Consider the following 14764-nt stretch of genomic DNA (forward strand, 5'->3'; position numbering starts at 1 on the left):
TTTAGCACACCGCAAGAAAAGTACAAATGAACTTTGACCTAGATTTCCGACGTGGTCTGTGCTAAAGCAGAGCGAGAGAGAGAACGGGTGCCTCTTCTGAAGCATGTGTTCTGAAATTCAATGTCTGCTTCAAAAACAGATTATGCAGAGGGGATTATGCTAAATTCATTCACACTGATTGAGCCTCTCATAACCCAAAGACAATGCTCTTTAAAAGTGCAAGATATGAGATTTACAAGCATATTCATTCATTATAATTAGGCCTAAATATTGTTTGAAAACCAATAGTAAGAGCATTAGCAGTTGTATGACCTCTAAAGAGGATTTATAGTATTGTGGTCATGTCTTCTAGGCCAAATCCACTCACATTGTTCCTGCTTTAGTCTCTCATTTACATAATGCATGTGCCTGTATCCCAATTTAAGATTTAGTCCTTAGTGAATAGAAAGTGTCCTATAGGTTTAACCCATTGATATACTGATGCATCACACTGAAATTACTATTTCCTTGGAGTTTGTAATGAGCTAAATTAACGTTGTCTAAGTTTAACATTTTGAATACGAGAGGGGCATACATCACATTATTACATCAATTTATATGGAGAGTTTACCACAGAACAATAATTCTGTCAAAATCTTTGAATGTTTACTATTTGAGATGAGCAAACTTGTCAAAGTCACTGGGAAACTGGTCAGAGGCTAAGCCCACTAAGTGAACCAGCAAATCCTGAGTTGTATCATAATGTCCTAGTAGGTTAGTTTACATGGGTAAAATTAAAACTAACCAGGATATGTTTTGTGTCTAAGTTAGCTTGTTAAAATTGACCCCATCCCACTACCTATCATGAAACAGGCCTACCCCCAGGGAATTGAAAGTGGGAAGAGGAAAGCACCTGGAACATTTTAATATGGTTCTGAAACAACTACTACCCAAATACATACATTCTATTTTCTCAAAATACTTTCTATCACGGAGCTGGTGTCAGCCCATGCCTGATATTCTCACGTGCTATTAAATAACCCGACAACTTTCATTTAGCTGTTAAAATCTGTCCCCTCATTGTTGAGCTCTCCTTTAATCAGAGCCTAAAATCAATAGAGCAACCAGCACAGAAAGCTTGTATTCTGTTTTGATAAATGGTGTGTTACTCTTATTCCCAGAAAAGATACCTTTATGTGGTTTCTTTTCAAATAGTAGTCTTCACTGGTGTTATGTAATATGTATTCAGTGATACATAAATGCCACCTTTTGTTAGATATCGGTTTTCCTCTTTGAGGAAATCAGGTGACACACAACAAAAGGTAACAAAACATGGCTATAAAAAGGCTCATACATGACATTCTCAACTTTGATCATGAATCTTACACCCAAGTGCAAGTGGTACCTAGCATTTGTGATTGCAGGTGAGCAAATTGTATTTTAACAATACCATACATTAATATTTATGTTAACTATATATGAAAATGTTTGTCCCATGTTAACAAGTAGTGTGTTTTACAAAATACTTAAAACACAATTCATATTTTGTGTACTACACAGGGCTCTAGGATTTCATATAGTAGTTTTGTGCAAGGTTCTCTGCAAATCATTATTTATTTAATATTATTGAGTATATCCACAATGGTGACTCTGCTCACTAACATTTTCGTTGTATAAATGCCATATTGATTTGCGAATGTTCAGAAACAGCACTGTGAAGTATATGACTACTAATATCCTGGTCTAATTTGTTTTCCAATTAATCTGTTAACTAATAGCAAATAAGGACTGAAACACATACTTGTCCACCTCCTATCAACTCTCACACACACATAACCTTTGACAAGGCTATAAAATATAACATCTTTAACTTATTGTATGTTTTATCATTATGTTCCTCTCATGTAGTTGTTTGCTCCAATGAAGGAGCATCTCGAGTTCTAGACAGACGTAAGTATAATAATGAAGCACTGAGACCATAGACTTCTAATAAGTTCTGTTATTGAGTTTGTTGGCAAGTTTAATCTCCATAAATACTTTTAATTACATGATGTCAGTCATACACTGTAGTTAAAGTACCTCTTTGTGTGACTATCATATAAATACTCAAAGTGTCTAAATAGGGCTCTATTCAATCCGTATTGCGGTAGTTCAGCATTACAGCGTGATTAAAATTTAAAGGTAATGTTTCCGCATTAGCTGAGACTGCATTTACTGTAAACGCTGCATATGTCTGCTGAATCGGAAATTATCTTTACATTTCTAGTGCACAATCTGTAATGCTTCAGCGATACAGATTGAATAGAGCCCTTAACGTGGGACTTAACGAAACAATTATTTTCTATTTGCCTCAGTCAGTGCTGGAGGAGTACGTTTAGTGGATGGCCCATACAACTGCTCTGGCAGGGTGGAGGTGTACTATGCAGGCCAGTGGGGTACAGTGTGTGATGACAACTGGGACCTGCTGGATGCCAAGGTAGTGTGTAGAGCACTGGGTTGTGGGGCAGCCCAGAAGGCCCTGGACCAGGCCCACTTTGGCGGGGGTAAGGGGGAGATCTGGCTAGATGATGTGGAATGTTCTGGGAATGAAGAGTCACTGCTTAGCTGCAGCTCAGATGGACTGGGGTCACACAACTGTGGACACTTTGAGGATGCAGGAGTGATATGTGAGGGTCAGTCAGGTGAGTGGTTGAATTTGCTATAAGTGTGGTTGAATTTGCTATAAAGATGCATCTAAACTACCAACTTTAACTAGGGGCTTGTTTAATGCTACCATTTCTCTCTTTCGCTGTCTCCCCCCCTCTCTTTCTCTCTCTCTCTCTCTCTCTCTCTCTCTCTCTCTTTCTCCATCTATCAGGTCAATCCCCTTCAGACTCCCATTGTGAGTAAAAAAAAAAGTATTCCTTACTTTATGTTTCAGTTGCAGAACAAGTCATAATACGTATTTGAAAAACAAAACGTTAATGGCCGTAATGTGTTTCTCACTTTCCCTTCCTTTTAACAGCTGGCTTGACAGTGCGCATAGTTGATGGTCCCAATCACTGCTCTGGAAGGGTGGAGGTCTACCATGATGGGAGTTGGGGGACAGTCTGTGATGATAATTGGGGTTTCCTAGATGCCCAAGTTGTATGTAGGGAGCTGAGCTGTGGACCAGCCACAGAGGCTCCTCACCAGGCTTACTTTGGTGAGGGGAGTGGCTCAATCCTATTGGACGATGTGGCATGCATGGGAAGTGAGGGATCTTTACTGGAATGCAACTCAGGAGGGATAGGAAACCATAACTGTGGCCATGATGAAGATGCCAGTGTAACTTGCATGATGGGTAAGTCTAAGCCTACAAATGCAGTAAGCTCAATTGAATAAAATAGTTCATGTTGAGATTAATTAAGGAGAATTGAATACCTGTTTTTCACAATATCTCACGCACCTTTTCATTATTTAATATTTTCCTCACATTCAATTCAAGAACAAGAGGACCCAAAATAGAAACAGTCAGATAAATTCCATAAAACTTCAAATTGACAATATGAATGGTCCTTACAAAGCAAACATATACTGCACTGAGGAACCAAGCCTTGAGACTACCTAAAATAATGTACTCTTCTCTCCAGTGGTCCCAGATGATGGCCCGTTGATCCGGCTGGTGGATGGTCCTGATCAGTGTTCAGGGAGGGTGGAAGTGTATTATGCGGGGCAGTGGGGTACGGTGTGTGATGATGACTGGGACGTGAGCGACGCTGACGTGGTCTGCAGACAGCTCAGCTGTGGGTGGGCTATGGATGCCCCCGGACAGGCCTGGTTTGGTATGGGAGTTGGCATTCCCATTCTGCTGGACAACATAGCCTGTGTTGGCACAGAAGGCACTCTCTTTGACTGCCCCTCTGAGGCGATAGGTCAGCATAACTGCATGCATCCTGAGGATGCGAGTGTGGTCTGCTCAGGTGAGATTAAAGGGGAAGTTCTGTATTTTACTGTTAGATGGTTCCTGACCCTGAAAGTAGTTTATGGGCAAAACTGTAATCTTCGGTTGAGTTTTATCTAAACAGCTACTACAAATTTCAGCTAATTTAAGGCACAGTTAGCTTTATTTATTAATAACGCTTTTCAAGGTAACATACAGTATATGCAACAACTCTTTGTTTTTCATGTTCCTCCCTATGGATTGCAGGTTCACACCAGAGTGAGTACATTCATTTGTCTGCACACTACACAATAATCTCCACAGCCTGATGCATAAATTTGTTAACATTAAAACAGATTATTTACCTATCAAAGCTGGACCTTCAATTCGCTTGGCCGGTGGCTCCAACAACTGCTCTGGTAGAGTGGAGGTGTTCCACTCTGGCCAGTGGGGTACAGTGTGTGATGATGACTGGGATCTGAAGGATGCCCAGGTGGTGTGTCAAGCACTGAGCTGTGGGATGGCCCAGGAAGCCCCAGGTAGAGCCTGTTTTGGTCAGGGCTCAGGACCCATCACTCTGGATGATGTATCGTGTGAGGGCACAGAGAAATCATTACAAGACTGCATCGGAAATGAACCAGGGGTACACAACTGTGACCATAATGAGGATGCAGGAGTCATCTGTGCAGGTAAGAAAGGTTGGGGAAAATAGGGTTGTCAGGGTACCTGCAGGTTATTTCATCTGTGCATGTGCTATCACGAGCAGCGCCAGACTCGCTCTTTGGCACGAGTAAAGTAAGTTCGGAAAATATGAAAGTATGCATCTTAGAAATAGTTTATATGCCCAAACTCAGATCCAATAGGCTTCCCAAAAATAATATGGTCACTGTGATGGAACTTTTATTTTGATTGGCGATTTCTGCATTTTCCAAAGTCCCGTCAGGTAGCCGAATTATCAGATGTGTCTATATAAACCAGATTGTAAGGGTGATCATTCTTGCAAAGCATCTAAACATTTTAATCAAACTATTATATTAATCTTAGTATTGTGTGCATGTAAACATAGTCAAAGACAAGTAAATATATGTGTTACCTTTACCATGAAGATGGCATCTTTGAAGTGCGTATAGTCAACAGCCCCAACAACTACCGGTACTCTGCTAGAGTGAAGGTGTTCCACTCTGGCAAATGTGGTACAGTGTGTGATGATGACTGGGATCAGATGGATGCCTGTTCTGGCTCTGAAGACTCTTTGCTGCAGTGTCCCCACATTGGACTGGGGATCCAAAACTGTTCCCACTATGAAGACCTACACTGATAAGATACATGTTTGGTGGAATGAAGTTCAGACATCATGATATTGTATAAGTTGTTAACAGTACTAGTGTCACTGTAACACCAAAATAGATGAAAAACCTAATTCTATGACAGGTCCTTCTGGAGATATCCAGCCATTTAACTCAGTGTGGACCTTCTTATTTTCTTTTTGCAATATCGGATCAATCTAATATGGGGTCTTACTTTATTAACTGGATCAAACCCATTCATGAAAAAACAAATGACATATTCACGAATGATGTCCTATCAAAATGATTCCTTCAGAGCAGAGGAACCAGGCAAGGTTGCCGTCTTTTGCCTTTGCCTTTATAGAACTATGATTTATGCAAAACCAATGTAAAATGTATACAGCCATTTACCGCATCATGGACCCAAGGTATGTTAAACTCTTATTCAATATTCTAGTGGGTCACATTCAATTTATATCCAATTTATGTGAGTCATCAAAACTTATTGTACACCAAAATCAGTTTGTGATTAATTGTGTGCGTCACATTTACACTGTTAACTCTAAAGGAAGATGGCGCCAGAGGGCAGGGCTGCCATCTTATCGGCTCTTAACCAACCATGCTATTTTGTTTGTCTTTTTGCGTTGTTCATAACTTATTTTGTACATAGTGTTGCTGCTCCCGTCTCTTATGACCGAAAAGGGCTTCTGGAAATCAGAACTGGGATTACTCACCTCAAGTTGGACGAGAAGTTCTTCTTCAATGAGTCGGACGCGAGGGATATACTACAGACGCCCAACCAGGCCCAGATCCCCGTGATTTGATGGAAAAGGAAACGTAGGTTTTGCAAAAAGAGATTGGGATATCTTGTGAGGATCAGGCAACGAGTGGCTAAACTGCCCTTGCCTTCTGTTCTGCTAGCTAACGTTCAATCGCTGGAAAATAAATGGGATGAACTGAAAGCATGTATATCCTACCAACAGGACATTAAAAACTGTATTATCTTGTGTTTCACCCAGTCGTGGCTGAACGACGATATTAAGAACATACAGCTGGCAGGTTATAAACTCTATCGGCAGAACAGAACAGCAGCCTCTGGTAAGACACGGGGCAGGAGCCTATGAATTTATGTAAACAACAGCTGGTGCACAATATCTAAGGAAGTCTCAAGGTTTTGCTCGCCTGAGGTGGAATATCTCATGATAAGCTGTAGACCACACTATCTACCTAGATAGTTTTCATCTGTATTTTTTGTAGCTGTCTACATACCACCACAGACTGATGCTGGCACTAAAACCGCACTCAATGAGCTGTATTCCGCCGTAAGCAAACAGGAAAATGCTCATCCAGAGCCGGCGCTCCTAGTGGCCAGGGACTTTAATGCAGGGAAACATTAAACAGTTTTACCTAATTTCTATCAACATGTTAAATGTGCAGCCAGAGGGAAAACAATTATAGACCACCTTTACTCCGCACACAGAGACGCGTACAAAGATCTCCCTCGCCCTCCATTTGGCAAATCTGATCATAACTCTATCCTCCTGATTCCTGCTTACAAGCAAAATTAAAGCAGGACGCACCAGTGACTCGGTCAGGACTGTTTTGCTAGCACAGGCTGGAATATGTTCCGGGATTCTTCTGATGGCATTGAGGAGTACACCACATCAGGCACTAGCTTTATCAATAAGTGCATCGAGGACGTCATCCCCACAGTGACTGTACGTACATACCCCAACCAGAAGCCATGGGTTACAGGCAACATTTGCACTGAGCTAAAGGGTAGAGCTTCCGCTTTCAAGGAGCGGGACTCTAACCTAGAGGCTTATAATAAATCCTGCTATGCCCTACGACGAACCATCAAACAGGCAAAGCGTCAATACAGGAATAACATTGAATCGTACTGCACCGGCTCCGACGCTCGTCAGATGTGGCAGGGCTTGCAAACTATTACAGGCTACAAAGGGAAGCACAGCCGAGAGCTGCCCAGTGACGCGAGCCTTCCAGACGAGCTAAATAACTTCTATGCTCACTTCGAGGCAAGTAACACTGAAACATGCATGAGAACATCAGCTGTTCCGGACGACTGTGTGATCACGCTCTCTGCAGCCGATGTGAGTAAGACCTTTAAACAGGTCAACATTCACAAGGCCGCAGGGCCAGATGGATTACCAGGACATGTACTCCGAGCATGCGCTGACCAACTGGAAAGTGTCTTCACTGACATTTTCAACCTCTCCCTGTCTAAGTCTGTAATACCAACATGTTTCAAGCAGACCACCATAGTCCCTGTGCCCAACACTAAGGTAACCTGCCTAAATGACTACCGACCCATAGCACTCACGTCTGTAGCCATGAAATGCTTTGAAAGGCTGCTCATGGTTCACATCAACACCAATATCTCAGAAACCCTAGACCCACTCCAATTTGCATACCGCACCAACAGATCCACAGATGAGAACATCTCTATTGCACTCCACACTGCCCTTTCCCACCTGGACAAAAGGAACACCTAGGTGGGAATGCTATTCATTGACTACAGCTCAGCGTTCAACACCATAGTGCCCTCAAAGTTCATCACTAAGCTAAATACCCTGGGACTAAACACCTCCCGCAACTGGATCCTGGACTTCTTGACGGGTCGTCCCCAGGTGGTAAGGGTCGGTAACAACACATCCGCCACGCTGATCCTCAACACGGGGGCAACTCAGGGGTGTGTGCTCAGTCCCCTCCTGTACTCCCTATTCACTCATGACTGCACGGCCAGGCACGATTCCAACACCATCATTAAGTTTGCTGATGACGCAAGAGTGGTAGGCCTGATCATCGACAACGATGAGACAGCCTATAGAGAGGTCAGAGACTTGACCGTGTGGTGGACAACAACCTCTCCCTCAACGTGATCAAGACAAAGAAGATGATTGTGGACAACAGGAAAAGGAGGACCGAGCACGCCCCCAAATTCATTCGGCACTTGAAAAATTAAATTTCACTTGATTTGATTTGAATTCATATAAACAAAACAATTTCTCATGGATATAAATCCCACTGCCAATTTTGGATCTTGTTTATCAATATGTGCATAGAGGGCCTGTATTTGTTCCTTGCAATACCCATGCAAAATTCATGAAGCATATGTACACCTCGTTCGTTACATTTTTTTTATTTGCCTCTCGGGTGGCGCAGGGGTCTAGGGCACTGCATTGCAGTGCTAGCTGTGCCACCAGAGACTCTGGGTTTGCGCCCAGGCTCTGTCGCAGCCGGCCGCGTCCGGGAGGTCCGTGGGGCAATGCACAATTGGCCTAGCGTCGTCCGGGTTGGGGAGGGTTTGGCCGGTAGGGATATCCTTGTCTCATCGTGCACCAGTGACTCCTGTGGCGGGCCGGGCGCAGTGCACGCTAACCAGGTCGCCAGGTGCACAGTGTTTCCTCCGACACATTGGTGCGGCTGGCTTCCGGGTTGGATGCGTGCTGTGTTAAAGAAGCAGTGCGGCTTGGTGGGGTTGTGTTTCGGAGGATGCATGGCTTTCGACCTTCGTCTCTCCCGAGCCCGTACGGGAGTTGTAGCGATGAGAGTTGTAGCGATGAGACAAGATAATAACTACTACAACACGAAATTGGGGAGAGAAATGGGGTAAAATTAAATCATTTAAAAAAAAAACGTTTTTATTTGAATAAATCAGAAAACGTAGTAAATGGAGTTCAGACAGGTACTGTATCTTTTTTACAGGTCCTACAGAGAACATCGAGCAAAGCTCCACATGGACCTACGGTAATGTATTCTCTTCATATTCCATCTACAAAGTTTTCAACTCAACAACAATCCCAGTATCTGTTAATCTTCACAGCTTTTCTTGTATTTTACAGATAGCACTTGCAGAGTGCGTCTGGTCAACGGCACCAACAACTGCTCTGGTAGAGTGGAGGTGTTCCACTTTGGCCAGTGGGGTACAGTGTGTGATGATTGGTGGGATCTGAGGGATGCCCAGGTGGTGTGCAGAGAGTTGGGCTGTGGAGAAGCTCAAGAGGCCTTTAGATCTGCAGAGTTTGGAGAAGGAAGTGACTCCATCTCTCTGGATGACCTGGCTTGTTCTGGCTCTGAAGACTCTTTGCTGCAGTGTCCCCACAGTGGACTGGGGAACCATAACTGTGTCCACTATGAAGATGCAGGAGTTACGTGCGCTGGTAAGATTACTGTTTAATGACATGAAGTTTAGATATCATGATATTGTCTATGTTGGTAACAGTACTAACATCACCACTGTAACTCCAAGACAATAAATGTAACTGAATATTCTGTTCATTGACACTGACAGGTCCTTCTGGAGGCATCCAGCCATTCAACTCATCATGGACCCAGGGTAAGTTACATCCTTATTCATCATTCCAGTGGGTCAGATTCAATTCATATCCAACTTTTGACATCTTCAACCCTAATTGCACCCCAAAATAAATGTTTGATTGATTGTGTGTAATGTAATTGAACATAACACTTATGCCAACCCCTGATACACACAACAGAACAGTCATCCTTTAAAAAAAGGTCATCAGCAAATGTGAGGGGCTTTAAGCAGAAACCAGTCCAAAAGTTAGTGTTAGCAAATACCTAGATGTTGCGTAAAAGTCTGTGTGAAACAAATCATAGCATATGTGTCAATATTTGATTGTTTTCTATTTTTAGGTTCTGGTTCCGGAGGTTTCTGAAAGCATATAGATCTCTCATCTGTACAGTCTAGGAGTATCAAGGGTTAACCATAGACACTGTATGTACGTTCTAATTCTATTTGTCGTCAACTCTCTCCAGCTGGTACATGCTGCTGTGCAAATTAAACACACTTCTTAAAATACAGTGTGGTAAACCATAGTGCGTAACAATTAATTTCCAGCCAGGGGAAATTCTTGCTTTCTGCAAGAAAGTGGGGTGGAACCATTTCAAATTCTGCCTCATGTATCATTCACAATGGCCATCAATAATGACACAATGCCAAGAAGATCCTGTGTCACAGTTGCAGGACCGAGAAGGTGAAAACAACCTAGGCCAGCCAAGCACCAAAGGCCTTCTGAATTTGAACTCAAATACTGTTCAAATGCAATCACATGACCTGTAAGATGAATATGCATAAGGTTTTGAAAATGGTTTGTATAGTGTTCACATGCTTTAACTAACAAATCAGTATATGAACTAAATTCAATTCCCCCAAAAATCAGAAAACATTGGGAAATTTTCAATTAATGGATTTAATTTCAATTAATTCATGATATTTAGTCTTTTAAAAGTTTGTTGACATTTTTCTGGTTATACTAAACACTGTATTGTTCCTTTCATGGTTAGGACATTATGTTACTTGTAGAATGCTGTGTGTCCTATTCCCAAGCTAGTCTATTGTGAATTATCATTAAATATCTTTAATTAAATCAAAGCAAATACTGTATTGTTCTTCAAAATAATTTGGAATTTTACCTATATATTCACCAAGGTGCACATAAGAGTAAGTTCACATGCTAAGTTCCTCTCCATCTTCTCTAGCAATAGAGAGCAACAATAGGTCATCGTTAGATTAAAAAACAAAACAAGTATTTAACCTTTTTAACTAGAATGCCAGCATCCCGGAGTCGCCACTTCACTGTTGACTTTTGAGACTGGTGTTTTGCGGGTGCTATTTAATGAAACTGCAAGTTGAAGACTTGTGAGGCGTCTGTCAGAGTGGCCATCGGATTCTTGGTCACCTCCCTGACCAAGGCCCTTCTCCCCCGATTGCTCAGTTTTCCCGGGCTGCCAGCTCTAGGAAGAGTCTTGGTGGTTCCAAACTTATTCCATTTAAGAATGATGGAGGCCACTGTGTTCTTGGGGACCTTCAATGCTGCAGAATTTTTTTGGTACCCTTCACCAGATTTGTGCCTCTACACAATCCTGTCTCGGAGCTCTACTGACAATTGCTTCGACCTCATGGCTTGGTTTTTGCTCTGACATGCACTGCCAACTGTGGGACCTTTCCAAATCATGCCCAATCAATTGAATTTACCACAGGTGGACTCCAATCAAGTTGTAGAAACATCTCAAGGATGATCAATGGAAATCATAGCAAAGGGTCTGAATACTTATGTAAATATGGTATTTCTGTTTTTTATTTGTAATAAATTAGTAACATTTTCTAAAACCTGTTTTCTCTTTGTCACTATGGGGTATTGCAATTAAAATATATATACTTCATCAATTTTAGAATAAGGCTGTAGCGTAACAACATTTTGAAAAAGTCATCAAAATTAGGGTACTAGGGGGTAACTAGTCCCTCCCAAAGAACAATGTCTAAATCCTGACATAAAAAGCAACATTTGAAAAATAAAATTGTATGTGGATAAAGGTCATGCTTAGGTGAATAAACTATAAAGGGAAATAAATGGCTACAGTTGAGACTTTTTTTTGTTATTTCATAATATGTTGTTTTTAGAAAAGGTGCCAGTTACCAGGGTAGAAGATTATGGCATAGGGTTTCACACAAGTGTGCTAAAATCCATTTAATCAGTTTTTTATTATTATTATTTAGTAAGTTTTACTTAAAAGCTAAATCTAGGTGTATTATTTGAATTATTTGAATAAAATATGTGGGGGAAATGGTGTTGCACACGCCATTAATATCTGCACTATGAGGAGATTTGATGTAAAGTCCCTCTTTTGAACTCACCTGCACATTAATTGTATTGTTTCTTTCTTTGTTGTTCCTTTTCCAAACAATACATTATGTACAATTGCAATAAGTATTATTTGAATAATGCAAGATTTAAAATCCCAACAGTCTTCAAAATGACATTCAGGAGCAAAATGTTTTCAATAGTTGTTTTTAATTCTTCTGTGGAGATGGGAGACCGTTCCAGAAGGACAACCATCTCTCCACCAATCAGGCCTTTATGGTACAGTGGCCAGACAGAAGCCACTCCTCAGTAAATGTCACATGGCATCCCACTTGTCAAAAGGCAGCTAAAGTCTCGCAGACCATGAGAAACAGGATTCTCTGGTCTGATGAAACCAAGATTGAACTCTTTGGCCTGAATGCCAAGTGTCACGTCTGGAGGAAACCTGGCACCATCCCTATGGTGACGCAATGGTGGTGGTAGCATCATGCTGTGGGGATGTTTTTCAATGGCAGGGACTGGGAGACTAGTCAGGATCGAGGAAAAGATGTACAGAACAAAGTACAGATAGATCCTTGATGAAAACCTGCTCCAGGGTGCTCAGGACCTCAGACTGGGGCGAAGGTTCACCTTGCAACAGGACAACGACCCTAAGCACACAGCCAAGACAACGCAGGAGTGACTTCGGGACAAGTCTCTGAATGTCCTTGAGTGGCCCAGCCAGAGCCCGGACTTGAACTCGATTGAACATCTCTGGAGAGACCTGAACATAGCTGTGCAGCAACACTCACCATCCAACCTGAGAGAGCATGAGAGGATCTGCAAAGAGGAATGGGAGAAACTCCCCAAATACAGGTGTGCCAAGCTTGTAGCGTCATACCCAAGAACACTTGAAGCTGTAATCACGGCCAGAGGTGTGTCAACAAAGTACTGAGTAAAGGGTCTGGATACTTACAGTACTTGCCAAAAGTTTCGACACACCTACTCATTTGACTATTTTCTACATTGTATAATAATAGTGAAGACATCACAACTATGAAATAACACTTATGGAATCATGTAGTAAGCAAAAAAGTGTTAAACAAATAAAAATATCTTATGTTTGAGATTCTTCAAAGTAGCCACCCTTTGCCATGATGACAGCTTTGCACACTCTTGGCATTTTCTACCAGCTTCACCTGGAATGCTTTCCCAACATTCTTGAAGGCATTTCCATAAATGCTGAGCACTTGTTGGCTGCATTTCCTTCACTCTGCGGTCCAACTCATCCCAAACCACTCAATTGGATTGAGTTTGGGTGATTGTGGAGGCCAGGTAATCTGATGCAGCATTCCCCCAGTCTTCTAATTGATCAAAAAGCCCTTACACAGCCTGGAGGTGTGTTTTGGGTCATTATCCTGTTGAAAAACAAATGATAGGGCTGACTTGCCTAGTTAAATAAAGGTTAAATAAATAAATAATTGTCCCACTAAGCCCAAACCAGATGGAATGGCATATCGCTGCAGAATGCTGTGGTAGCCATGTTGGTTAAGTGTACCTTGAATTCTATAAATCACTGATGGTGTCACCAGCTAAACACCCCTACACCATCACACCTCTTCCTCCATGCTTCATGGTGGGAACCACACATGCGGAGATCATCCGTTCACATACTCTGCGACTCACAAAGACACAGCGTTTGGAACCATAAATCGCCAATTTGGACTCATCAGACCAAAGGACAGATTTCCACCGGTCTAATGTCCATTGCTCGTGTTGTTTGTCCCAAGCAAGTCTCTTCTTCTTATCGGTGTCCTTTAGTAGTGGTTTCTTTTATAGCAATTTGACCACGAAGGCCTGATTCACGCAGTCTCCTCTGAACAGTTGATGTTGAGATGTGTCTGTTACTTGAACTCTGTAAAGCATTTATTTGGCCTGCAATTTCTGAGGCTGGTAACTCTAATGAACGTATTCTCTGCAGAGGTAACTCTGGGTCTTCCTTTCCTGTGTCAGTCCTCATGTGTCAGTCCTTTTGCGACTGCCCTTGAAGAAACTTTAAAAGTTCTTGAAATTTTCCGGATTGTCTGACCTTCATGTCTTAAAGTAATGATGGACTGTCGCTTCTCTTTGCTTATTTGAGCTGTTCTTGCCATAATATGGACTTGGTCTTTTACCAAATAGGGCTATCTTCTGTATACCACCCCTACCATGTCACAACATAACTGATTGGCTCAAACACATTAAAAAGGAAAGAAATTCCACAAATTAACTTTTAAGAAGGCACACCTGTTAATTGAAATGCATTCCAGGTGACTACCTCATGAAGCTGGTTGAGAGAATGCCAAGAGTGTGCAAAGCTGTCATCAAGGCAAAGGGTGGCTACTTTGAAGAATCTTAAATATAAAATATGTTTGGATTTATTTAACACCGTATTGGTTACTACATGATTCCATATGTGTTATTTCATAGTTTTCATGTCTTCATTATTATTCTACAATATAGAAAATAGTAAAAACATGAAAACCCCCTTGAATGAGTAGGTGTCCAAACTTTGTTTTAGTACTGTATGTAAATGGGATGTTTCAGTGTTTATTTTTAATACATTTGCAAAAAAATCTAAAAACATGTTTTTACTTTGTCATTATGGGGTATTGTGTGTAGATTGATGCAACAAACGATGTAATCAATTTTAGAATAAGGAAGTAACGTAACAAAATGTGAAAAAAGTCAAGGGGTCTGAATACTTTCCCGAAAGCACTGTAGGCCTATCTACCTCCATAAATTGATTAAATCATTCTGATTTGAATTTATTATAATAATGATTTGATAATTATTTTTATTTGTAAACATTTCGTTTTTCCAATTGCTGTCTAAGGCTCAGACAGTCAATCTAGGGATATAGTACCAATATTATGGTCAAATTGTACTGTCAGGGTGTGCAAGCGGAGGGGTTGCAGGGAGGGATACGAGCGTCAAGCTCGGCAGTGGCAGCA

At 41.6% G+C, this 14764-nt stretch overlaps 1 protein-coding gene across 1 annotated transcript; it reads left to right on the forward strand.

Moving 5' to 3' along the window:
* Positions 1–1325: 1325 nt before the first annotated feature.
* Positions 1326–11306, forward strand: LOC115132817 (deleted in malignant brain tumors 1 protein-like). Its single transcript, XM_065021081.1, has 11 exons — positions 1326–1403; positions 1888–1929; positions 2334–2660; positions 2837–2860; positions 2984–3301; positions 3591–3920; positions 4237–4569; positions 8893–8934; positions 9030–9347; positions 9479–9523; positions 9844–11306. Exons 1-11 carry the CDS (start codon positions 1334–1336, stop codon positions 9864–9866), a joined length of 1872 nt encoding a protein of 623 aa, XP_064877153.1. The 5' UTR covers positions 1326–1333; the 3' UTR covers positions 9867–11306.
* Positions 11307–14764: the final 3458 nt, after the last annotated feature.

This window comes from Oncorhynchus nerka, linkage group LG7, assembly GCF_034236695.1.
Source record: "Oncorhynchus nerka isolate Pitt River linkage group LG7, Oner_Uvic_2.0, whole genome shotgun sequence".
NCBI lineage: Eukaryota > Metazoa > Chordata > Actinopteri > Salmoniformes > Salmonidae > Oncorhynchus > Oncorhynchus nerka.

What these genes read in the sequence shown, in the direction of transcription:
- LOC115132817 (XM_065021081.1), top strand. Translation starts at nt 1,334, where the DNA reads ATGACATTCTCAACTTTGATCATGAATCTTACACCCAAGTGCAAGTGG. An exon ending in ATCTCGAGTTCTAGACAGAC is followed by an intron (nt 1,930 to 2,333) that starts GTAAGTATAATA and finishes TATTTGCCTCAG; the next exon opens with TCAGTGCTGGAGGAGTACGT. An exon ending in TGCAGGAGTTACGTGCGCTG is followed by an intron (nt 9,348 to 9,478) that starts GTAAGATTACTG and finishes TGACACTGACAG; the next exon opens with GTCCTTCTGGAGGCATCCAG.